This window comes from Lepidochelys kempii, chromosome 14 (genome assembly GCF_965140285.1).
Source record: "Lepidochelys kempii isolate rLepKem1 chromosome 14, rLepKem1.hap1, whole genome shotgun sequence".
NCBI lineage: Eukaryota > Metazoa > Chordata > Testudines > Cheloniidae > Lepidochelys > Lepidochelys kempii.
The window spans coordinates 48,847,956-48,870,876 of NC_136393.1; the positions used below are offsets into that span (position 1 = coordinate 48,847,956).

Genomic DNA, 22,921 nt, shown 5'->3' on the forward strand with positions numbered 1-22,921 from the left:
TTTCCCCCCCGCACACACCCGACTCCTATTCCAGCACCCGTTTCCCAGCCCATCCCCCGTACCCAGCGCCCCCCGCACTCCCTGCGCCCCGTCCCCCGCTCCCCTCGCACCCCATCCCCCGCTCCCCCCCATTCTCTCCCCTCCCCCCCCCCAAACACACACACCACCCCCCGCGGGCATTTGGTTTCGCCTAGAGATACCTAGATCAAAGTGCCCCTCCAGTTCCGATGCCCGGACAGACGCCAAGAGGAAGCTGCAAAGGATTATGGGTTTCATCGTGCTCCGCCCGGTCTCAGCCCCTCAGGCCAGGTTAGGCCGGCAACAGGGTCTTCATGCCTGCAGAAAGGAGAGAGCAGGGTCAGTTCAGCGGGAACCGCTCACCCCGGCACCAAGATGCAGCCACCTCTGGGGAGGAGCAGCTGGGTTACCCGCCGCACAGCGGTGCTGCTCCAGGATGGCTCGCCCAGCGCTGAGATGCAGCTGTTCTGGGGTGGGGCGACTGGGGAACAGCTACCCAGAACAGCTCTCTGCAAAGGGAAGGTTTGCCCAGCACTAAGATGCAGCCACCTCTGGGGCGGGGGCAGCTGGGTACCAGCCACGTAGAGATGCCGCATGGACGCCGTTTGCCCGCTGGGGACATGCAGCCAGCTCTGGGGTAACGGCAGAGGGATGGGGAAGCTGAGGAATGGGGAAACCCTGCCCCTCCCCAGCCAGGAAGGTTTCCCTGCAGGTCCCCACGCTGGGAGTCCCCAAGGGCTGAGTAACACCACGCCATGGAGCCAGGGCACCGCGGCTTCCTGTGATTGTCAGAGCTTCCCTGGCGCAACGGGCGGGTGGAGGAGTGAACAGCGGTGGGGTACACACACGTGTGGGGCACAGACAGCCCCTGCCCCCCCCAAACACACGCACGGACAGCCCTGCCCCCCAACACGTGTGTGCCACGGACAGCCCTGCCCCCCCAAGAACACACGCACGGACAACCCCCCGCTACACAACCCCCTACACACACACCCCCCCCACAGAGTTGTTTAGGACAGGAAGTGACTCCCAACTCCGCTTGACACCGCTGGGAAGTTCCCACGGGTGAATGGGATCCCCACCCCCACCCACTGGGATTTGACCAGGACACCGGGGTTCATGCCCGACTCTCTTAAGGAACTCTGAGATAGCGCGTGACCTTGGGGGAAACAAATGGGACCCCCCACCAGCAACCCCCCTGCCCGCTCCCCTGCGGCTCAGAGCCCCCCTGCTGCCCCCACTGCCCCCATTCCCTGCAGCCCAGCACCCCAAACGAACCCCCTTCCCAGCAGCAGGAGCCCCCCGGCTGCAGAGGGGAGGCTGTGTGGGTGTGGGGCGCCCGCAGGCCAGCTGCTCCGATAACGGCATTGCAGGAATGTCACTCCCAGCAGCTGCCGGTCTCTTGCCCTGGTAAACAGCAGCTGACAGGCTGGGGGCAGGGGGGGTTGGTGCCCAAGTTGGACAGGGGAGGGGAGGAAATCAGGGCACGGCGGGTGGGTCCCTTTGTACCCACGAACGGGGCTGATCCCCGGAGCGGGGCGGCTGAAGCTGCTCAAAGCCAGGCTGGGTCCCACGCAGGGGCGAGAGGGGAGGGGAGGGGTGGGAGATTCCTGGACATTGGACTGGCGCTGGATTGCGGCATAGCTACCTGAAAAGGCCAAAGGGGGCTGCGGGTCGGGAGCGAGGGGCTCCGGCGGGGCTGGGGGGGCAGGGCTGGGCTGGCGGGGGGCTGCGGTCAGGAGCGAGGGGGCTCCGGTGGAAGGGGGGGCAGGGCTGGGCTAGCGGGGGGCTGCAGGTCGGGAGTTAGGGGCTCCGGCGGGGCTGGGGAGGGCAGGGCTGGGCTAGCGGGGAGCTGCGGGTCGGGAGCGAGGGGCTCCGGTGGGAAGGGGGGGGCAGGGCTGGGCTAGCGGGGGGCTGCAGGTCGGGAGTTAGGGGCTCCGGCGGGGCTGGGGAGGGCAGGGCTGGGCTAGCGGGGAGCTGCGGGTCGGGAGCGAGGGGCTCCGGTGGGAAGGGGGGGCAGGGCTGGGCTAGCGGGGGGCTGCAGGTCGGGAGTTAGGGGCGCCGGTGGGGCTGGGCTAGCGGGGAGCTGTGGGTTGGGAACTAGGGGCTCCGGCAGGGCTGGGGAGGGCAGGGCTGGGCTGGACTGGCGGGGGGCTGCGGTTCGGGAGCGAGGGGCACTGCCGGGGCTGGGGGGGCAGGGCTGGGCTAGCGGGGGGCTGTGGGTCGGCAGCGAGGGGCACTGCCGGGGCTGGGGGGGCAGGGCTGGGCTAGCGGGGGGCTGCGGCTCGGCAGCGAGGGGCACCGGCGGGGTGGGGTTGGTGGGGGGCTGTGGGTCGGCAGCGAGGGGCACCGGCAGGGCGGGGCTGGCGGGGGGCTGAGGGGGCACCGGCGGGGCTGCGGCTAGCGGGGGGCTGCGGGTCGGGAGCGAGGGGCGCCGGTGGGGCTGTGGGGGGGCAGGGCTGGGCTGGGGGGGGGCTGCGGGTCGGAGTTAGGGGCTCCGGCGGGGCTGTGGGGGGCAGGGCTGGGCTGGGGGGGGCTGCGGGTCGGCAGCGAGGGGCACCCGGCGGGGTGGGGATGGTGGGGGGCTGCGGGTCGGCAGCGAGGGGCACCGGCGGGGCGGGGCTGGCGGGGGGCTGCGGGGCGGGGTGGGGCGGGGCAGGGCTGGCGGGGGGCACCGCAGGGCAGTGTGGCTCTCCCGCGGGGCGCTTTGCTCACGGCTGCCTCGCATTCCCGGCGCGTCGCTGGCATTCCTCGCCCCGGCCTCCGGTCAACGCGTTTCCTTTTCTCCCGGAGCCCAGCGGCCTGAGGAGGTCGCCGGGTCACCAGCCTCCGATGCTGGCGGAGCAAGTCGGGGACCTTCCAGTTGCCAAGGGCACCCGATGAGACCCCCCCCTACACACACACCCCTCTGCCGCGGGGGGCGGGGAATGGGGCAGGGGCCTGTCCCCCTCTAGGGGGCGCCGGCTCCCATCCAGCCCCAGGGCAGGGACCGGCTGGCTCAGGGGAGCGGGGAATGGGGCAGGGGCCTGTCCCCTCTAGGGGGGCGCCGGCCCCCATCCAGCCCCAGGGCAGGGACCGGGTGGCTCGGGGGGCTGGGGAATGGGGCAGGGGCCTGTCCCCTCTAGGGGGGCGCCGGCTCCCATCCAGCCCCAGGGCAGGGACCGGCTGGCTCAGGGGAGCGGGGAATGGGGCAGGGGCCTGTCCCCTCTAGGGGGCGCCGGCTCCCACCTGGCCCCAGGGCAGGGACCGGCTGGCTCAGGGGAGCGGGGAATGGGGCAGGGGCCTGTCCCCTCTAGGGGGCGCCGGCCCCCATCCGGCCCCAGGGCAGGGACCGGGTGGCTCGGGGGGCTGGGGAATGGGGCAGGGGCCTGTCCCCTCTAGGGGGCGCTGGCTCCCATCCAGCCCCAGGGCAGGGACCGGCTGGCTCAGGGGAGCGGGGAATGGGGCAGGGGCCTGTCCCCTCTAGGGGGCGCCGGCCCCCATCCGGCCCAGGGCAGGGACCGGGTGGCTCGGGGGGCTGGGGGAATGGGCAGGGGCCTGTCCCCTCTAGGGGGCGCTGGCTCCCATCCAGCCCCAGGGCAGGGACCGGCTGGCTCAGGGGGGCGGGGAATGGGGCAGGGGCCTGTCCCCTCTAGGGGGCGCCGGCCCCCATCCGGCCCCAGGGCAGGGACCGGCTGGCTCGGGGGGCCAGGGAATGGGGCCCGGGGCCTGTCCCCAGGGGGGCCGGGTCTGATCTGGGCCCAAGGCGGGCGACTGGCTCCGGTGGCTCCCGAGCAAAACCAGTTACAACATAAAGCATTTTCCGCTGGCTGCCCGGCTGAATGTCAGAGGCAGCTGGGTATTTGGGCTCTCAGCCATGGTGACACAGCAGACAGCAGGGGAGGGTTAAGGGGCCCACAGGTGACTTGCCTAACTTCAGCGATTTCTTGCCAGGACTCCTGGGTTCTCTCCCCGGCTCGGGGAAGGGAGTGGGGTCTTGTGGTTAGAGCAGCGGGGGCTGGGAGCCAGGACTCCTGGGTTCTCTCCCAGCTCAGAGACGGGAGTGGGGTCTAGTGGTTAGAGCAGCGGGGGCTGGGAGCCAGGACTCCTCGGTTCTCTCCTGGCTCGGGGAGGGGAGTGGGGTCTAGTGGTTAGAACACGGGGGGGGCTGGGAGCCAGGACTCCTGGGTTCTCCCGCGGCTCAGGGAGGGGGAGTGGGGTCTGGTGGGTTAGAGCGGCGGGGGGCTGGGAGCCAGGACTCCTGGGTTCTACCCATGGCACTGGGAAGGGAGTGGGGCCCAGTGGTTAGAGCGGCGGGGGGGGCTGGATGTGTGTGGGAGTGTCTGTGCGGTTGCAATGCTCTGGTCGGGTGTGACAGTGGGTCTGAGTACGCCCTGCGGTGCCCTGAGCTGCGTGTTACGTCTCCCCCTCCCCCCAGCTCGTTGCCATGCTGCCCACGCTTCCCCAGCTGTATTCAGAGCCGGCACAATGGCCTGGCTGGTTGGCGGGGGGGCGGGGCGGGGGGAGAGAAGCCAAGACAAGCGTTTTCTGCCTGAGCTGGACTGTGTACCTGGTCGGTCCACACGCGCCACCCCCACCCTCCCTGGACACTTCCTGCAACCGCAACCTCCGTACCTCCTTAACCTTCAACCAGAGGCTCCAGGATCGAGCCCGGGACAGACGGGCCGGCTGCTCCGAGGGCCGTGCAGACATACACACAAAAGGGATTTTTCTTATCCTGGTTTCCCGCCCCGAGATTCTGATCGATTTGTCCCGTCTCGAATCGGGACAGAAAGTCTAAATTTCAAAAAAAATTGGGGAAACAACAAAGGAAAATGTTAGGTGGGGGAGTGGAAAGAATCCAAACGTTTTGTTTCCAGTCCAGCCTCTCTTCGGTTTCTGCCGAGTTCAGTTTTAAAACCAACAAGTCGTTTCTCAGCGGGAGGGGGGGAACCCCCAACCTTTTCATTCCGAAAATACCAGCACGGAGTTTTGGAAAGTTTCGGGAACAAAATTCCACACGTTTTCCAGTCAGGCGGATCAGCTTGAATGAATTGACATTTTTCGGGGCGGGGGAGACGGGACATTTTGTCAAAAAATTCCCAACCAGCCCGAAAGGGCAGAGACCAGGCCAGACGCACCACCCACGGAGGGTGACCGGCCGTCCCGACAACACTGTATCGGGATCGTCCCCAATATTTGGGGATTTGTCTTATATAAGCACCTATTCTCGCCCACACCCACGTCCGATTTTCCACACTTGCTTTCGGGTCACCCCTCCACGCACACCTCTTGAGCTCTGCCTCCAATGCACACCAGCACCCCCCAAAGCCCCCCAAGTCCCTTTCCCAGTGTAATACACCTCGGCCCGGCAGGTGGCATGCTAGCCAGCCAATCGCTGCATGGGAGCAGCCAAACTCTAGCCCCCGCCCCCAATTCAAGTTGGGGTACTGGGGTTCAGACAGGAGGCAGGTGGAGGGAGGAAGAAAGAAAGAAAGAAAGAAATAAATAAGGAATCAAAGTCTGACTCTAACCCCAGAACCAGATCAGCTACCAGCAACTCCATCCAAACGTACCAATTTCTGTCCCGTTCTAAAATCGGTCTAAGCCATTCCCACCAGATATCTCCCTCACCCTGCTTAGATACCACCCCGCGCCCAGCCCAATGGGGTCACACGGATTCACTCTGAGGTCACTGACGGCAGTCAGGTCACTCCAGATTCACTCCGGATTCAATAGGGTCCGAATTTCACCTGGCACGAACAAACGCTTCAAGGAGCAAATAGTGACAGATAATGACGATTTGCTAATTACAGTTATAACAACAACGTTATATTTAGTAATTATCGACCACTAGCTGATTAACCATATCAATGTACTAAATGCTAATCGGCAAAAACCAATCAAATATGTTCTTGCTAATAAGAATAGCTAGTTATAATACTTAATCGTACTAAGAGCTGATTTCCCATTATATAAATCATTAATAATTATAATAAACATGTAGTGTATAATAAAACTGATTCTATTCATTGCTGACCACAGATAAATATGCAGATTGTAATAATAAAGTATCATGTCTATTATTGGTACTGTTGGTTGCTGATTGGTGTTGATAACAGGCCAGGTATGTAATTAGAATACCTAGCTCTTAGACAGCCCTTCTCATCAGTAGTTCTTGCTCATTTCACAAACTCATGGATTTATCCTTCCCAAACCCCTGTATGGCAGGCAATGCTCTTATCCCCATTGTATAGATGGGGAAACTGAGGCACGTAGCGTCTAAGGGCCAGATTCACAACTGAACATTGGCTAGTTTAGGCTGCTTCCCACCTAGCCTATGGAAGATGCCAACCGGAGGGGTGTGGCCTAAGCCCCGCCCCTCTTCCGAGAAAGGTGACAAAGTCCGGGCTGTAGGGAGGCGTCTAGCGCCACTCGGCCTTCTCAGCTGCAAACCTCCTCTGGGGGCCTCCGCCGGCTGGGGGCAGAGATTCTCCCACGTAGCTTTTAGCCTGGGCATTCGAGCACTCAGCTGGGAGACCCAGGTTCAATTCCCCGCTCTGCATGGCGGGTTTTGAACTGGACTCCGCCACCTCTCAAGGGAGTGCCCGAACCACTGGGCCACGGGGTAGTCTGCATGGCTCCCTCCATCTCTCCTGCAGAAATTGTGCCACTCTGGATTAAGGAGCGAAAGGATCAGAAGGAGAGCAAGCAGGAGAACGACCCCTGTCATCCAGCGGCGGGGGCTCTCATGCGGGAAAGTCGGGCCCCAGTGCCCCCCCACTCCAACTGCCTCTTAAAAATATTTTCTCATAGTGGCAAAGTTTTGACAGCAGAGACGGAGGGAGCTGTATGCCATCCAGCGCGGAGGGAGTCGATTTGTATCAGTCAAATGTCGGAAAATGTCATTTTCGCCGTCCGCGCGCAGCAAAACCGACAAGAAAAGTTATTCCCGCCAATAACAATCCAAATTCCCCAGCTAGGCAAAGTAAGGGGAAAAAAAACTGAAGGGGGGGGATCAATAGTCTTCAAATCTGTTAAGGGCTGCTGTACAGAGGACAGTGATCAATTGCTCTCCATATGCACTGAAGGCAGGACAAGATGTAATGGCTTCTTCTGTAACAAGGGAGATTTAGGTTCGATATTAGGAAAAACTTTCTAGTTACAAGGGAAGTTAAGCCCTGGACCAGGCTCCAAGGGCGGTTTGTGGAATCCCCCACACTGGAGATTTTAAGACCGGGCTGGACAAACACCTGTCAGGGCTGGTCTAGGTTTACTGGGTCCTGCCTCAGCGCAGGGGGCTGGACTCAATGACCTCTCGAGGTCCCTTCCAGCCCAACATTTCTAGGAGGGCTAGGAAGAATGCTGTTGGAGCGCCGTAATGTGGCTAAAAGGCCAGCGTCAAATCCCCACCTCCCCAAATCTCCTGCAACTGTGAACAGCTAAAATCGATACAAATTGTGGGGGGGGGGGAATGCTGAACCCCGCCCCCCCGCCCCAGGATTGCACTCAACTGCGAAAGTTTCAATCATTCCACACTGGGGGCAGGGGGGATGCTTAAAATAAACAGCAATTTGTCTGTCAAAATGACATGTTTGAAAACCAAATCGCACACTGTGGAGTCTCCCCAGAACTCTGAGATAGCGCGTCTCACCTGAGATCCCCTCTTGAAAGCCCTTCTTTGCAGGCCGGGGGGGGCGTGGGGAGTAGGGGGACTGAACCGAGGTGTCCTCCAGCCAGGGCGCGCCAAGGTAGGGCTGCGTCGCCTTGTGTTCGGAGCTCGCCGCCCGGCTCGGGCCCACGAGGGAGTTCGGCGGGGGGACCGTCTGTGGGCTTTAAGCGCTCTGGGGTTTCAGGGTCCGGATGCCGAAGGGAGGGGGCCCTGCAGGTCGCGTGCGCACAGCCAGATACGCCCAGGGAGCAGCTAGGGCAGACACTTGGGCGCCGAGGGAAGGGCAACAATTGATAAAGGAATCAATCATAGACTAGCAGGGCTGGAAGGGACCTCAGGAGGTCATCTAGTGCTCAAAGCAGGACCAATCCCCAATTTTTTGCCCCAGATCCCTAAATGGCCTCCTCAAGGATTGAACTCACAACCCTGGGTTTAGCAGGCCAATGCTCAAACCACTGAGCTCTCCCTCCCCCCCGAGGCGATCCAGTCATTAGATGAGTAATGAATAATGTATTGATCTAGGCATGGGAGTAAGTATTAATAATATATAATTAAAATATTAGTCATTAGCATCCTAATTATGAATGGATCTCTCTAGTCATTAGAGTAACTATCCATGTGATCTATTTATTATTTATGACTAACAATTAAATATACATTAATTATTGCTCTGATTAGAGCAAGCCATTAATAGTTAGTACACTAATGACTACATTAATTAACACATATGTATAATTACTCTCATGCCTAGCTCAGTGCATTAATGATTAATAATTATGACTAATGACTAGATAATTAATGTATCGATCTAAGACTCAACAGGTAATTAATGATGTACCAATGCTGTCAAATTATTAAGTATTAATCTAGTCATTAATAATTATTACGCTGTCACTCTCGTCATTAAGTGGTTAATAACTGCTCAAGTATTAATCTAGGCATTTCTCACACGAGCCGTGCTTTCGCTCGTCAACCTGCAGTAAAAGAGGATGAAATTGTCACCATACCGTCATAATCCAGTCATTAGAGTGAGTATTACCAATAATGTAGAGATCCCTAGATTATTAATAGCATTGATCTGGCCTTCGGAGTCATAATCATTCGGGTTAATTAGTTCAGTCAGCTAGGCATTCGATGAATTCTTAATAATTAATGATCTATTGAGCTAAGCGTTTAGAGTCACCCATGTCCCACCTCCCACGTGCCCCACACGCAGTCGCAACGCCCCCTTAGAGCCGGCCTCTGTCCCTCAGCACCTCCGGTCTGTGCAGCCAGCCAGCCCGCCCCAGGCACCGCTGCAAACCCTCCAGCCTGCCCTCAGCCCTGCTCTCCGGGCCTGGATCAGACCGTCCAACCAGCCCCTCCTGCCTCCGGAGAGCACCGAAACATGCCGGGTCTCCCAAGGGTCGTAATGGCCCTGGGCCCCCCCTCAGCTGGGATTCCCGGCCCACGCACACATCCCCAGAGCACCCGTAACCTCCCCCGACACGCTCAGCCGACCGTGGAGCCCGCAGAGTCATGTACGGCGGGGGACGAGCCAAGGGCTAAAGACAGCTCCCCGGTCAGACAGCTGGCGCTTGGCCATGGGCTTGAGACGGGAGGCCGGCCTAGGGTGAGAAACTGGCGTGGGACGGATAAGGAGAGATGCGTGCAGGGACGGAGACAGAGAGATGCCGACGGGGATGGAGGGAGGGGAGCTCTTGATCAAAAGTGTCGAAACAAACAGCAAATACACGCCCCGCCGCCGGCAACGTTAGCCACAACTAAACACAGAGGCCGCAATGCACACACCGACAACGATAAATACATTTAACAAGAACACAAACCAACAACAGCCACTGCCAACCGCAATACGGATACACGCAATAAACCACAACAGCAACACGGACCTTGGCATCCTAGCAAGGAGGATAACATAGATCCGTGTGTTGGCAACATGAGCTACTGATAACAGGAAGATCGGCTGCAGAACCGGGTCACTGGGACGAGCCCCCTGTTATTTCAGCCAGCCCCAGTGTATCATTCCACTCATACATTTCTCAAGCCTGCTCATAACCGCACTGCGTCTGCAATTCATAGCCGCACAAAAAACTCCGACACTCCAGGACGATCAACAAAGCTGGACATTTTTCAGCTAAACTTTTTTTTTTGGCGGGGGGGTGACAAAACCCCCACCACCATCACCACCACTTTTGGCTAAACCAAAACGTTTCGGAAAACGTGTCAATTTCAACAAAAGTTCATGGTGGTACAACCCCGAACGAAGCGTTCGGCTCGCATGGCAACATCCCGCTTTTGACGTTTCCGGGATGGTTTGGAGCGCTCGTTTGGAAACCGCAGCTGGAAGCATGGCTCCGTGTTTCTTTAGAGACACAAATAATAAAAAGTTGTGGACGGTCAAAAGCAGAATGAAGTGTTTCAGGTTCCTTGAAATGGAATATTTTGATTGGCCTGAAAATGACATTATTTGGGAATTCTGTTTCATGGGAAATTTAAAATAAAATAAATAAATAATGGTTTTCGTTCCACTTTAGAACAGGGGGAAAAATCCAACATTGTGGAACGTCCCACAAAATGGAAAACACAGTTCCTGCCCAGATCTAACCATCCCAGGGGCAACACACACAACCCAACAACTAACAAAATGTGTAACTATCACAACTCTTCCCAACAATACGCACATATGCGATGAACCGCAACGCATAACTGCCTCACGCACACACGAACCGTGACAAGAACCAACACCCAACCACAAGACGAGAAATAAGTGCATTAAACGCAATGCTAGCCACCAATACAGACACCCACAGAGTAAATGAGAACACACAATGGCAACGCACACAAATAGTAGCAAGAAATAACTACATGAAACAATGCTTAAGTGGCAACACAGCAATTAGGATCCCAGGTCAGATTTCTGAAAGATTTAGGTTCTTGCTGAAATACAAAGGGATTTGGGCCTTTGAACTCCTTTGAAAAGTGAGTTTCAAATCCCTGCTTTCGTCCTTGGAGAAAAAATGAGTTTCAAACTCCCCTTTCTGCTTGGGGGAAAAAAATCCGTTTCAAACCTCCCTTTCTTCCTGGGGGACAAAGTGAGTTTCAAGCCCCTCTCAAATCCCAGCTTTGTCTGCCCACAAATCTGCCACCTTTAAACAATTGTGTTCATGGGTTGCCAAACCCCAGTGTGGGTTTTAAGTGTGTTTTAATTTGGTTGAAACTTAAATCAATTCCTAATTGTTTTGAGCTAAATCAAAATGAGAATATTACTTAGATTTGAAAAAACCCACACCTCGCGTTCACCCGAGGCTACTACCCATCCGGACCATTTCCCTTCCGTCCTTCGGATTCAGTCCGAAACAGGACTTTTCTGCAGAAATAATCACGACCTTTCACCCCACGGCTTCTTAACGGATTATAAACCTCGTGAGTGGTTATCTGCATACTAACAGTCGTGTGGGCGGGGCTCCAGACTGGGCCGCAGGACACCTGGGTTCTGTTTCTGCCTCTGTCACGGACCTTGCACACCTCACGGGCCCTCTCTGGGCTTCAGTTTCCCCTCCAGCCCCTTGTCTGTCCTGTGTGTAAGATTTCTGGGGCAGGACCTGTCTCCCTGTAGGTCTGGGCAGCGCCCGGCACAACGGGGCCCTGATCTCAGCTGGGGCAGGGCCTGTCTCTCCCTGGGTGTCTGGGCAGCGCCCGGCACCATGGGGCCCTGATCTCAGCTGGGGCAGGGCCTGTCTCTACCCGGGTGTCTGGGCAGCGCCCGGCACCATGGGGCCCTGATCTCAGCTGCAGCTTATACACAAATAAATAAATAATGACATACATTTACTGTAATAGAAACAGTAAATTCTATGATTTATTCTCACCTGTATTGTTACAGCAAGGTGCTATTTCAGTCTCTCTGTCAATATTCCCTTTTCTGCTTTTTTTGTTGTTTTCCTTTTAATAACAGCGGTGTTTCGAGTTATTCCTGCATCTATCCATTATTGAGTATCCATTATTGAGTATCAATGCTATTAATTTACATCCGCCAACACCGCTGACAGTGATGGGTTTGGTCCTGGTCCTTTGTACTCATGGGGCCCATCGGTGCGATGTTTCCTTTCACCCTTCCGAGCAAGAGAATAAGGATTCTTGCTAATGCTGTTTTCATTGCTTGTAATTAGTCCTCCTTCCTGGGCTGGCCCTAGCAGGAGGGTGCTGGCGACCCCCAGAGCAGCTGGCTGGCAGGGACAGAGGGGGACGCAGGGACTGGTGAAAAGGCAGCAGGAAGGAGGGAACCGCTTGGAAGTGGCTGGTTAAAAATGGCTCAGGTCTGAGCTGATACCTGGCGTCTCCCCTCGCCCCCCCCCCCCCCGCCCCTTTCGGAGCCGTCTGGAAACTTCAGAGCCCCAGCGGAACCTGAAATAGCAAGGCTGGGATGCTGAGCTCAGGTTCACCCGTTTTGCTCCAGGGTCACTGGAGATCAGAATCCAGCCTGGACCCCATTGCAGAGGAGTCACTCCGGATTTACACCGGGGTCACTGAGCTCAGAATCCAGCCTGGACCCCATTGCAGAGGAGTCACTCCGGATTTACACCGGGGTCACTGAGCTCAGAATCCAGCCTGGACCCCATTGCAGAGGAGTCACTCCGGATTTACACCGGGGTCACTGAGCTCAGAATCCAGCCTGGACCCCATTGCAGAGGAGTCACTCCGGATTTACACCGGGGTCACTGAGCTCAGAATCCAGCCTGGACCCCATTGCAGAGGAGTCACTCCGGATTTACACCGGGGTCACTGTGCTCAGAATCCAGCCTGGACTCCATTGCAGCAGAATCACTCCGGATTTACACCGGGGTCACTGAGCTCAGAATCCAGCCTGGACTCCATTGCAGAGGAGTCACTCCGGATTTACACCGGGGTCACTGAGCTCAGAAGCCAGCGGAGTTCCACCCCCGTCAGAGACCCGGAAGTTTTGGGGTGCCGCCAGATCACCCCGGCTTCCTGCCCTCCCGGATCAAGGTCAAGCCCAAACACGGTACCTTTCCCGGCCGCTCCGATCTTCCGCCTGGCAGACGCCAAACACCATGTAACCCCCTGGAAACCAGGAAGGTGAAAATCCCTGGGCAGGGAAGGGAAAGACACCCGGGTTTTACTCCGCTTTGTAAATCCAGCTTTGCGGGGGAGCCGGCTCCGATCCGGAGGGAAAACCCCAGATCCAAGCAGCGGTTCCGAACGGTACCAGAGCCCGGCTCCGCTCCGGCGTGAAACCGCCCCGAGTCCTGCCGCCCCGGAGTCTCCCCAGCTGCTCCCCTGAGCTCATCGGGAGTTTATGCAAATCCGCAGCCTGGTGCCTTCTCCAGGGGCCAGGATTCGCTGGCAGAGGCTGGGCAAAAAGCCCAGAAATCCCCGCCCCCCCCTTTCCACACACACACACACACACCCCCCCCCGCCTCCCTCAGCTCTGGAATTAACACACACACCTCCCAGCTGCTGGCTGCAGGCTTCCCACGAGAGGGCCCCTCGGAGGGGGGGGCTGTGTCTAGGTAGCCTAGGGCCCAAAGGAGACAGCTCTCCGTGGGAGCGGGGGGAGTCCCTGGATTTCCACCAAGCACAGAAAGGAAGTGGTGGGGGGGGGGCAGGAATCCCAGCCCCCCAGCTGTCAGAAAGCTGTTTGCAAAATCCCCACCTGCTGGCTTTGGGAAAGCAGCAAGGGGGTCTCCTCTCTCTGCCCACCTGCCCCGGGCTAGGCTCAAGGGAGTTTCAATTCCCCCCCTCCAATGCCAGGATAAAGCCAGGATAAAGAGAGTTTCAATTCCTCCCACCCCATGCAAGGATCAAGCGAGTTTGGGTCCCCCCTGCACCCCGCCCCCCACTCCATGCTGGGATCAAGTGAGTTTCAATTCCCCCCTCCAATTCCAGAATAAAATGAGTTTCTATTCCCCGCCCCCCCTCCAATGCCAGGATAAAGAGAGTTTCAATTCCTCCCACCCCGTGCTCAGATCAAGTGTGTTTGGGTCCCCCCTGCACCCCACCCCCCACTCCATGCTGGGATCAAGTGAGTTTCAATTCCCCCCTCCAATTCCAGAATAAAATGAGTTTCTATCCCCCCGCCCCATGCCAGGATAAAGAGAGTTACAATTTCCCCCCTCCAATGCCAGGATAAGTGAGTTTCAATTCCCACTATACCATGTTAGGCTCAGGCAAATTTCAATTCCCCCCAGCCCCACCCTCATGCCAGGATAAAGTGAGTTTCAAATCCCTCCCACTAGTTGCCTGAATGATTGTGGTTTTTGAGGGGAAATAAGGAGCTTCAGTTCTTCTCCTGCTAGGAACAAGATCAGTTATAAATCTCCTCTCCCGCTGGGAAAAAATGAGTTTCAAGTCAATCCTCTGGGGGGCAAAACGTGAGTTTCAAATCTTCCCTTTTGACCGGACAAGTGAGGAAAAACCTCCTCACTTGCTGGAAAAAGAGTTTCATACCCTCCTTCTGCCTGGGGGAAAATGTGAGTTTCAAGTCGCCCCTGCACACTACCACAGGCCTCGGTTCTGCCCCAGCCCAAATTCTTGCCACCACTGGGCAAAGAGCCCCCCTCTTTTGCAGCCTTGTTGCATCACCAAATCACAAGACCGGAATTCAGTACTGCCGGGTCATATCCCCGGTTCTGGGAGGGGAGTGGGGTATGGGGAGCTGGAAGTTAGGACTCCGGGATTCTAGTCCCTGTTCTGGGAACTTTTATATGGAAACTCATATTTTCCCCTCAGCCTGCCCCCAGGAAGACAGAAGAGTTGAAAGTCCTTATTCCTCACAAGAGGTGTGATTTAAAACTCACTTTCTCCTAACAAGATGGGGGATTTGGAACTCACCTGTTCCCTGGGTAGAAAGGTGGGGGGGACTTGAAACTCACATTTCCTATCACAATTCATTTTTCCCAGCCAACAGCTGGGGTAGGGAACTCACATTTTCCCAGTAACGGGACATGGCTTCAAAACTCATTTATTCCCAGCAAGAGGCAACAGCCGGAGCCAAGGTTTGTGAGAGCTGAGCTCAAGGTACATGGTGTGAATCACGCAGGAGTCAGTCTTCGGAAATCCTGGCTCCTGCCAGCCCTTTAGTTTGGCTTCGATCCACCCTCCAGGCCTTATGTGGCTTTGGGGACAGGAAAATAGCAAGAGTGAAAGTTGGAATTAGAAAGCACAATAGCAGCGTAGGATTTCCCCTACAGCCACGGGGGCCTTTGCCCTCTCGGGGCACCAACTTGAACTCCAACAGGTTGGCGCAGGGGAGTGGGAAATGGGTCACGGGGCCTGTCCCCTCTAGGGGTTGCTGGCTCCCATCCGGTCCCAGCCAGGGATTCACTGGCTCAGGGGGTGGGGAACGGGACATGGGGCCTGTCCCCTCTAGGGGTTGCTGGCTCCCATCCAGCCCCAGGCAGGGATTGGCTGGCTCAGGGGGGCAGGGAACAGGACATGGGGCCTGTCCCCTCTAGGGGGCGCCAGCCCCGATCCGGCCCCAGGCAGGGATTGGCTGGCTCAGGGGGGTGGGGAACGGGGCACGGGGCCTGTCCCCTCTAGGGGGCGCCAGCCACAATCCGGCCCCAGGCTGGGGAGGCGGCAGGTTGAAGACACAGATTTCTTTCCAGTCCCCAGCCAGGTACCAGGGGATGAGCTGGGTCCTCCAGCGGGTTGGAAAGCACCTTCCACCTGCTGAGGCAGGTCCGGGCCCCTGGCACTGGGGTGACTCAGAGCAGGGTGAGGTCGGGGGCGGGCAGAGGGAAAACGATGATTTTTGGGCCAATGGTTCCCCCCGCCCCCCCATCCCATGAGGTGGGAAATCTTGGCTCCAGCTTGCGGAGGCCTGGGGAAAACCAGGGAGCGGCCACGTTAAGCCAGCCAGGGAGGAAAAGAGGAAAGGAGAGAAGGGAAGGGAAAGGGCCCGGCGGGGAGACAGGGGGGCTGAGGGAGAAGAGGAGGGAGGCAGGAGAGAGGGAGGGAAGAAGAGAGCGAGAAGGAGGGGAGGATGAGCGAGGGCTGGGGGAAGAAAGAGACAAACAGCGGGAGGGAGGCGCTGAGAGTTGTGCCCAGCGCCCGCGCCCGAGCTGCCAGGAGACGCCGCCCTACGTGTGGCAGATTCCCCTGCCCGGCCCTGTCTGGGCATGTTGGCGCTGGGGGTTGGTTGACAAGGAGGTCATTCCCCACCCCCAGCCCAGACAGGGAAACAATGAATAGGAATAGAACCCAGGAGTCCTGATGTGCAGCCCACCCCGCCCCTGCCCCCCCCCCGGCTCTAACCACTAGATCCCACTCCCCTCCCAGAGCTGGGGAGAGAACCCAGGAGTCCTGGCTCCCAGCCCTGCCCCATCAGCTCTCCACAGGACACCTGCCATTCCAGCCAGCCCCCCTGTGCCCTCCGGGGCCCAAGTGGGCTGGTTCTCATCTCAGAGCCCCGGCCTTGTGGCCGGCAGCTGCGGCAGGGACACCCTGGGCAGACCCAGCTGGATCCTGGCGTCTAAGCATCCCTGCCAGGACCTTAGCGACCAGAGGGGCCCAGGCTTCGGAGCTTGTGCTCACGGCAACCAAAGGGGGAGCAGGCCCCCCCATAAGCCACCCTCCATCCCCCTCTACTGCAGCCCCTTACCGGCTTCTGCCTCTGTGCCTCCTATCACCCCCCAAGCCAGGGGCAAGGTCTGCCCCCCGCCTCCCTCCCAGACCAGCACCCCCTGCGCCGGGTGCTGTACACCTCCGGAACACCAACCTCTCCTGCCCTGGAGAGCAGAGGGTTAATCTGGAGGCTCTGGCTGCACTGGGGGGTTGGGATCAGGTGATGGGAGGGGGGCTGGGTTTGCAGGGGGGGGGATTACCCACTGAGCCATGATGCCATGAAAAACGGGTTTCCCAGAATCCCTTGTGTCCCAGACACGGCGGCTTTGTGCTGAGATTTCAATGGGCTCAATAGAACAAGGGGCATGAATAGCCCAGCGGGCCTTGGTCTGCTGCACCCGCAGAACGGGGGGGGAGGGCTGGGCTAGCAGGGGCTGCGGGTCAGGAGTGAGGGGCACCGGCAGAGATGGGGGTGGGGAGCCCAGGGCTGGGCTGGCAGGGGGCTGCGGGTCGGGAGTGAGGGGCACCGGCAGGGCTGGGGGGGCAGGGCTGGGCTAGCAGGGGGCTGCGGGTCGGGAGTGAGGGGCACCGGCAGAGATGGGGGTGGGGAGCCCAGGGCTGGGCTGGCAGGGGGCTGCAGGTCAGGAGTGAGGGGCACCGGCAGAGATGGGGGTGGGGAGCCCAGGGCTGGGCTAGCAGGGGGCTGCGGGTCGGGAGTGAGGGGCACCGGCAGGGCTGGGGGGGCAGGGCTGGGCTAGCAGGGGGCTGCGGGTCGGGAGAGAGGGGCACTGGCAGGGCTGGGGGGGCAGGGCTGGGCTAGCAGGGGGCTGCGGGTCGGGAGTGAGGGGCACCGGCAGAGATGGGGGTGGGGAGCCCAGGGCTGGGCTAGCAGGGGCTGCGGGTCGGGAGTGAGGGGCACCGGCAGGGTCGGGGGGGCAGGGCTGGCAGGGTCTGCGGGTCGGGAGTGAGGGGCACCGGCAGGGCTGGGGGGGCAGGGCTGGGCTAGCAGGGGGCTGCGGGTCGGGAGTGAGGGGCACCGGCAGAGATGGGGGTGGGGAGCCCAGGGCTGGGCTGGCAGGGGGCTGCGGGTCGGGAGTGAGGGGCACCGGCAGGGCTGGGGGGGCAGGGCTGGGCTAGCAGGGGGCTGCGGGTCGGGAGTGAGGGGCACCGGCAGAGATGGGGGTGGGGAGCCCAGGGCTGGGCTGGCAGGGGGCTGCGGGTCGGGAGTGAGGGGCACCGGCAGGGTTGGGGGGGCAGGGCTGGGCTAGCAGGGGGCTGCGGGTCGGTAGTGAGGGGCACCGGCAGGGCTAGGGGGGCAGGGCTGGGCTAGCAGGGGGCTGCGGGTCGGGAGTGAGGGGCACCAGCAGGGCTGGGGGAGCCCAGGGCTGGGCTAGCAGGGGGCTGCGGGTCGGGAGTGAGGGGCACCGGCAGGGCTGGGGGAGCCCAGGGCTGGGCTAGCAGGCCCTGCGGGTCAGGAGTGAGGGGCGCCGGCAGAGGCCCCGACGTTCCCCCTTGTCTCTAGGCAGCTCCCAGGCTGCCTCCCCCAGCAGCCCCGAGCTGAGTCGGACGGGAGATAAGCACTGATGCCAGTTTGCAGGAGGCAGCAAGATCATCCCCCAGCCAGGGATGAGAGGCCCCCCCCGCCCCCCCAACACACACAGGTCCCTGAGCCAGCCATGGGAGCCGGCCCCCCCCAGAGGCGAAGGTCCTGGCTCCCAGCAGGTTGATAGGAATCGGGGCCTGAGCTGTTTGCTGAGGGCCCGTCCCGGCTCCACCTTGGGCACCTTTGCCGGCAAAGCCAGGGAAGGTGCCGGGTTCGGTGGCAGGCGGGTGGGGGCCCATCCCCAGCAGGTGCGATCTCCTGGCTGCCGGGCTGGTGGAGTGGGGCCGGGAGCAGCGTGGTGCGAGGGGACAGCTGGGTCTGTTTCCAGGCTCCCCCGCCCTAGTGTTAGCATGAGTCTGGTGGGGAGATTTTAACATGCATCCCTGCCCCACTGGAGGGGAGGACTTGGGCAGGGGCAGAATACAGCGTGTGCTCACAAAGGGGGCGATTCAACACTCACACTGTCCCTGTGGGAGGATTTGAAACAGTCTTTTGTCCCCAAGAAGAGAGGTCGGGGGCTCTCTAACACTCATTTTGTGTTTCCAAGAGGAGGCGTATTTGAAACTGACCTTTAACCCAGGAAGAAGGTCTGGATTTGAAACTCACTTTATCCTAGCATGAGGGCAGGACTAGAAACTCACTTCTCTCTCCAGCAAGAAGAGGGAGGAGGGTATTTGAAACCGACATTTAACCCAGCGAGAAAGGGGTTTTGAAACTCATTTTACTTTACATGAATGGCGGGGCGGGGGGGGCAGAGAGCGAAAACCCTGCAAGAATTTTTAAATAAAAGATGCAAGGGGGAGATTTTGACCCAGATTTGGGGGAGGGAGGCTCACACCCCACAACCCTCCAGCACGGGGTGGGGGCAGGGAGTACCTTTCAACCCAGGGATTCGAAACTCGTTTTTCCCAGCCAGAAGGGGAGACCTTGAAGCAGAAAAGGAGCGAGAGATACAGCGGCAGACAGACACCGCCCCGATTCCCTGCGGCCGCTGATTTCTCTCTCTCACGCGCGCACAGATCCGCACCGTCCCCAGACAGCGGGCGCGTCCCACGCTCATTAGTTCTCGCTCCCCATCTGTGCCCATCTCCAGGGGGGCACATGCAGCCTGCGATGTATCCATGGGGGGCGGATAATGAGCTACCCGGGCACCCCCCAGCTCCATCAGCTGAAGCCCCCTGCCCCCCAGCCCTGGCCTGGCCCCTCACAGCTCTGCTGGTGCCCCTCGATGCCAGCAGCGGGCACCGGGCTGGGCCCAGCCCGAGCAGGGCGTGGGGACGAGGCAGCCGCCAGGGGCCCAGCCGGACAAGTGGGTTTTTATCAGCAGAGATTCCTGGCTGCTGGAGATGGTTAAATATAGACACAGGCTGGGGGGAGGGGGGCGCGGCGATATGGGGATAGACAGAGACGCAGACAGATGACTACACACACAGGCCTACAGAGAGACACACACACACAGCTGAGATCATTTCTTCCCAACCCCCAATTCAGTCCCTTTCTCCGTCTCAATTTTCATTCCCAAGTTTCTGGTTTGTCCGGTTTTTCTGCTCAGGTTGCGTCTCACACACACACACACACACACACACACACACGGCAACAGAGATGCACAAGGACACCCGCACCCGCACGCCCCCACCCAAAGATGCACCAGGAGATACGCACAACTCGACACACTGGACACGTATGCCGGGAACGCAAAGAGGGGCCCAAGCCAACACACACAGGGGCGCCCCATGGACCACAGCGATGCGGCAGGAAACACACACACACAGAGCGACAAAGATGCGCAATGCAACACACACAGTGTGACACAGGGGTGCCCTGCAGCACGGAGGCACAAGGCAACACAGACCCACAAGGCAACAACCACACACCGCAACAGGGAGACAGGCAGGGGGACTCACACACACACACCTTGCTCCCATGATCAACAGCTCCAGCTGGGGCAGGCAACCCCCACACAACACACCCATTCAAGGCCACCAAATTCCCGGGCAGCGTTCCAGATCAGGGCACCGAGAACCTGTTCTAGAACCCGGGGTGGGCCGGTTCCGGATTCCTTCATGATCCAGTCCGGGTTCTCCCTCCTCCCCAGCTTCAGAGAGAGAGACCTGTTGGGGTCGGGCAGGTGGGGGATTAAAGGAAACCCCGGCACCGGATCCCCCCATCCCTGGAATGGTCTCACCTCTCCCCCACCTCCCGCTCTCCTGGAGGCGGGCTGTTCGCAGAAGCCCCCCCCCGCCCCCCCCGTCCTTGGGGTCTGCAGCCACCATGAGCAAGGACTCGTTCATCCATTATTCACCAGCCAGGCTGTGAAATGAGCCCCCCACGGGAAGTGGGGGAGCTGGTGAATTATTCAGAAGCCCCAGGAAGGCAGCTGCCACCGATCAATGAACCGGCCTGGGGCAGGGAAGGGGCCTGGGACACAGATGCAGCCCCGCGCCATCCCCTTCCAGTGGGGAAACTGAGGCCCAGAGCCACAGCACCCACTTTCCCTCAGGGGTAGAACCCAGGACTCCTGGCTTCCTTCCCCGCACCCCACGGCCCTCCCAGAGCTGGGGATAGAACCCAGGCGTCCTGGCTCCGCCAAGCCGTATCGCCCACTCCCCGCGCTGGGACTGGAACCCAGGAGTCCTGGGGGACCTTGCTGAGCTGTGGAATTTGGCCACAGAAGGCGGCGGCGGCTCAGAGATCCAGGCTACATCGATGCCTGGGAAATATTTTTCCCCGTGTGTGAAATTTCTCACCCGCGCCCTGTGATATTTACACAGGCTCCTTAGCACAGCAGTGCAAAGGGGTCTGGATCCGCCTGGGGGGCTCTGACCTCCCCCCCACACACACACACACTGAACTGCATGATGGGTAATCAATGTAAGGCGGTTGCCCCTGGGTACCCCAGCTTGGGGAGGGGAGGGGTGTTGGGAGCCAGGACTCCTGGGTTCTCTCCCCAGCTCTGGGAGGGGAGTGGGGTCTAGTGGTTAGAGCGGGGGGGGGGGCTGGGAGCCAGGACTCCTGGGTTCTTTCCCCAGCTCTGCCCCTAGTCCTCAGGCAGCCCCGGGAGGGTTAATTTAGAGAGGAGCCCCCTCCCCTCCCCCAAGAGCACTAATGGGAATCTAAGTGAGCGGGATGGGATCGATCAATGGAGCTGCCAATAACCCCAGTTCTGCATCGGCAGATCCCCAGAGCAGGTGACGAGCCGCCCCCTGCCTCCCGCAGAACAGCCCCAGCCAGTGATGATCCCCCCACCCCCCCACAGACCCCTGCACCGGCCTGGTCGCAGAGACAGAGTCGCCTTCCCCTCTCCAGCTCATGGCAGAGCAGCAGCCAAGGGGTTAACCCAGCCTCCAGCCCTGAAGGCCAGCGGGGCAGCTGGCTCCATCCTGCACCCTTGAGGCAGGAGGGGGGAGAAGCAAGTTAGACCCCACTCGCCTCTCAAAGCCAGAACCCAGGAGCCCTGGCTCCCAGCCCTGCCCCCTCTCTAACCACTAGACTCCACTCCCTTCCTAGAGCCAGAACCCAGGAGTCCGAGCTCCCAGCCCCTCCCCCCCGCTCTAACCACTAGACCCCCCTGCTCCCCTCCCAGAGCCAGAACCCAGGAGTCCGAGCTCCCAGCCCCTCCCCCCTGCTCTAACCCCTAGACCCCCCTGCTCCCCTCCCAGAGCCAGAACCCAGGAGTCCGGGCTCCCAGCCCCACCCCTGCTCTAACCACTAGACCCTGATCCCTTCCCAGAACCAGAACCCAGGAGTCCGAGCTCCCAGCCCCTCCCCCCTGCTCTAACCACTAGACCCCTCCCGTGCTCCTCTCCCAGAGCCAGAACCCAGGAGTCCGAGCTCCCAGCCCCGCCCCTGCTCTAACCACTAGACCCCCCTGCTCCCCCCCCAGAGCCAGAACCCAGGAGTCCGAGCTCCCAGCCCCTCCCCCTGCTCTAACCCCTAGACCCCCCTGCTCCCCTCCCAGAGCCAGAACCCAGGAGTCCGGGCTCCCAGCCCCGCCCCCACCCCCAACTCTCGCCACCAGCGGAGGGGCCGGGAATGGATGAGCAGTGACCTAATGGCTCATTTGCAGCGGTGACCTTTGCATCCTCCAATGCAAACAAGAGCTTCGGCTAAAAATACTGGCGGGGGGGCGGGGGGGGGCAGCAATGTAATGCACTCACCCCAACTCTGAATGCCCCTCACTCCCGACCCGCAGCCCCCGGTGTCCCCCCAGCTCTGAATGCCCCTCACTCCCGACATGCGGCCCCCCGGATCCCCCAGCCCTGCCGGTGCCCCTCACTCCCGACCCGCAGCCCCCCGGATCCCCCAGCCCAGGGCTCCAAATGAGTAGCCGTGTTTTCGCCTCCCTTCCACAAATGAATGGGACTAACTCAGCTTTGCTTCCGGCCGCTATCGATCCCTGCAAAGAGGAAGCCATCGATTGCCTCGCGGATTGGAACTGGAGGGAGGCCTGAGTCCCGCCCGGTTCTCCATCTCCCTCAGGGCGAGCGCCTTGCGCTGCCCTCCCGGACGCCTGGGTCCCATTCCCCATCCCAGTCTCTCCCGCCGGGGACAGGGATCCTTCCCCCAAACAATGCGCCGCTCCCATCCACCGGCCCAGAGCCACGTGTGGTCACCGCCAGGCCTCCCCAGGCCAACTGAGGCGTGGCTACCGGCCAGGGTCACCGCGGCTACAGGCCAAGGGAACCGAGACTCAGCACATGGCCAAGGCCATAGGGAGATTTTTATCCAGAGAAAAGGCCCCATGTCCCATCCCCCAGACCCCCCGAGCCAGTCCCTGCCCTGGGGCCGGGTGGGAGCCGGTGCCCCCTAGAGGGGACAGGCCCCTGCCCCATTCCCCGCCCCCCTGAGCCAGCGAGTCCCCGCCCTGGGGCCGGATGGGAGCTGGCGCCCCCTAGAGGGGACAGGCCCCTGCCCCATTCCCAGCCCCCCTGAGCCAGCCAGTCTCCCCCTTCTCCCCCCACCCACCTTCCGGGGCATAGCTGCTGCTCCAGCTGTTCCCTGTTGTCTCTCAGGAACAGCTGTCGAGGGATCAAGGTGAGGGGTGGGGGGCGCAGGGAGCAGCT

At 60.2% G+C, this 22,921-nt stretch overlaps 1 protein-coding gene across 6 annotated transcripts in view; it reads right to left on the minus strand.

Moving 5' to 3' along the window:
- DDR1 (discoidin domain receptor tyrosine kinase 1) overlaps positions 1-12,971 on the minus strand; it is a 29,746-nt gene extending 16,775 nt beyond the window's left edge. For 2 of the 6 annotated variants that reach the window (XM_078848643.1, XM_078848638.1), the window contains exons 1-3: positions 12,697-12,971; positions 4,633-4,794; positions 201-336 (exon numbers count right to left, since the gene is read on the minus strand). In XM_078848643.1, the coding sequence (XP_078704769.1) occupies positions 201-276 (76 nt within the window). In that variant the 5' untranslated portion in view covers positions 277-336; positions 4,633-4,794; positions 12,697-12,971. Of the gene's footprint in view, positions 1-200; positions 337-4,632; positions 4,795-11,538; positions 11,782-12,696 lie in introns of those variants that run through there. The other 4 variants (XM_078848639.1, XM_078848641.1, XM_078848640.1 and 1 more) reach the window with 4 other exon arrangements.
- Between the last annotated feature and the right edge of the window lie 9,950 nt (positions 12,972-22,921).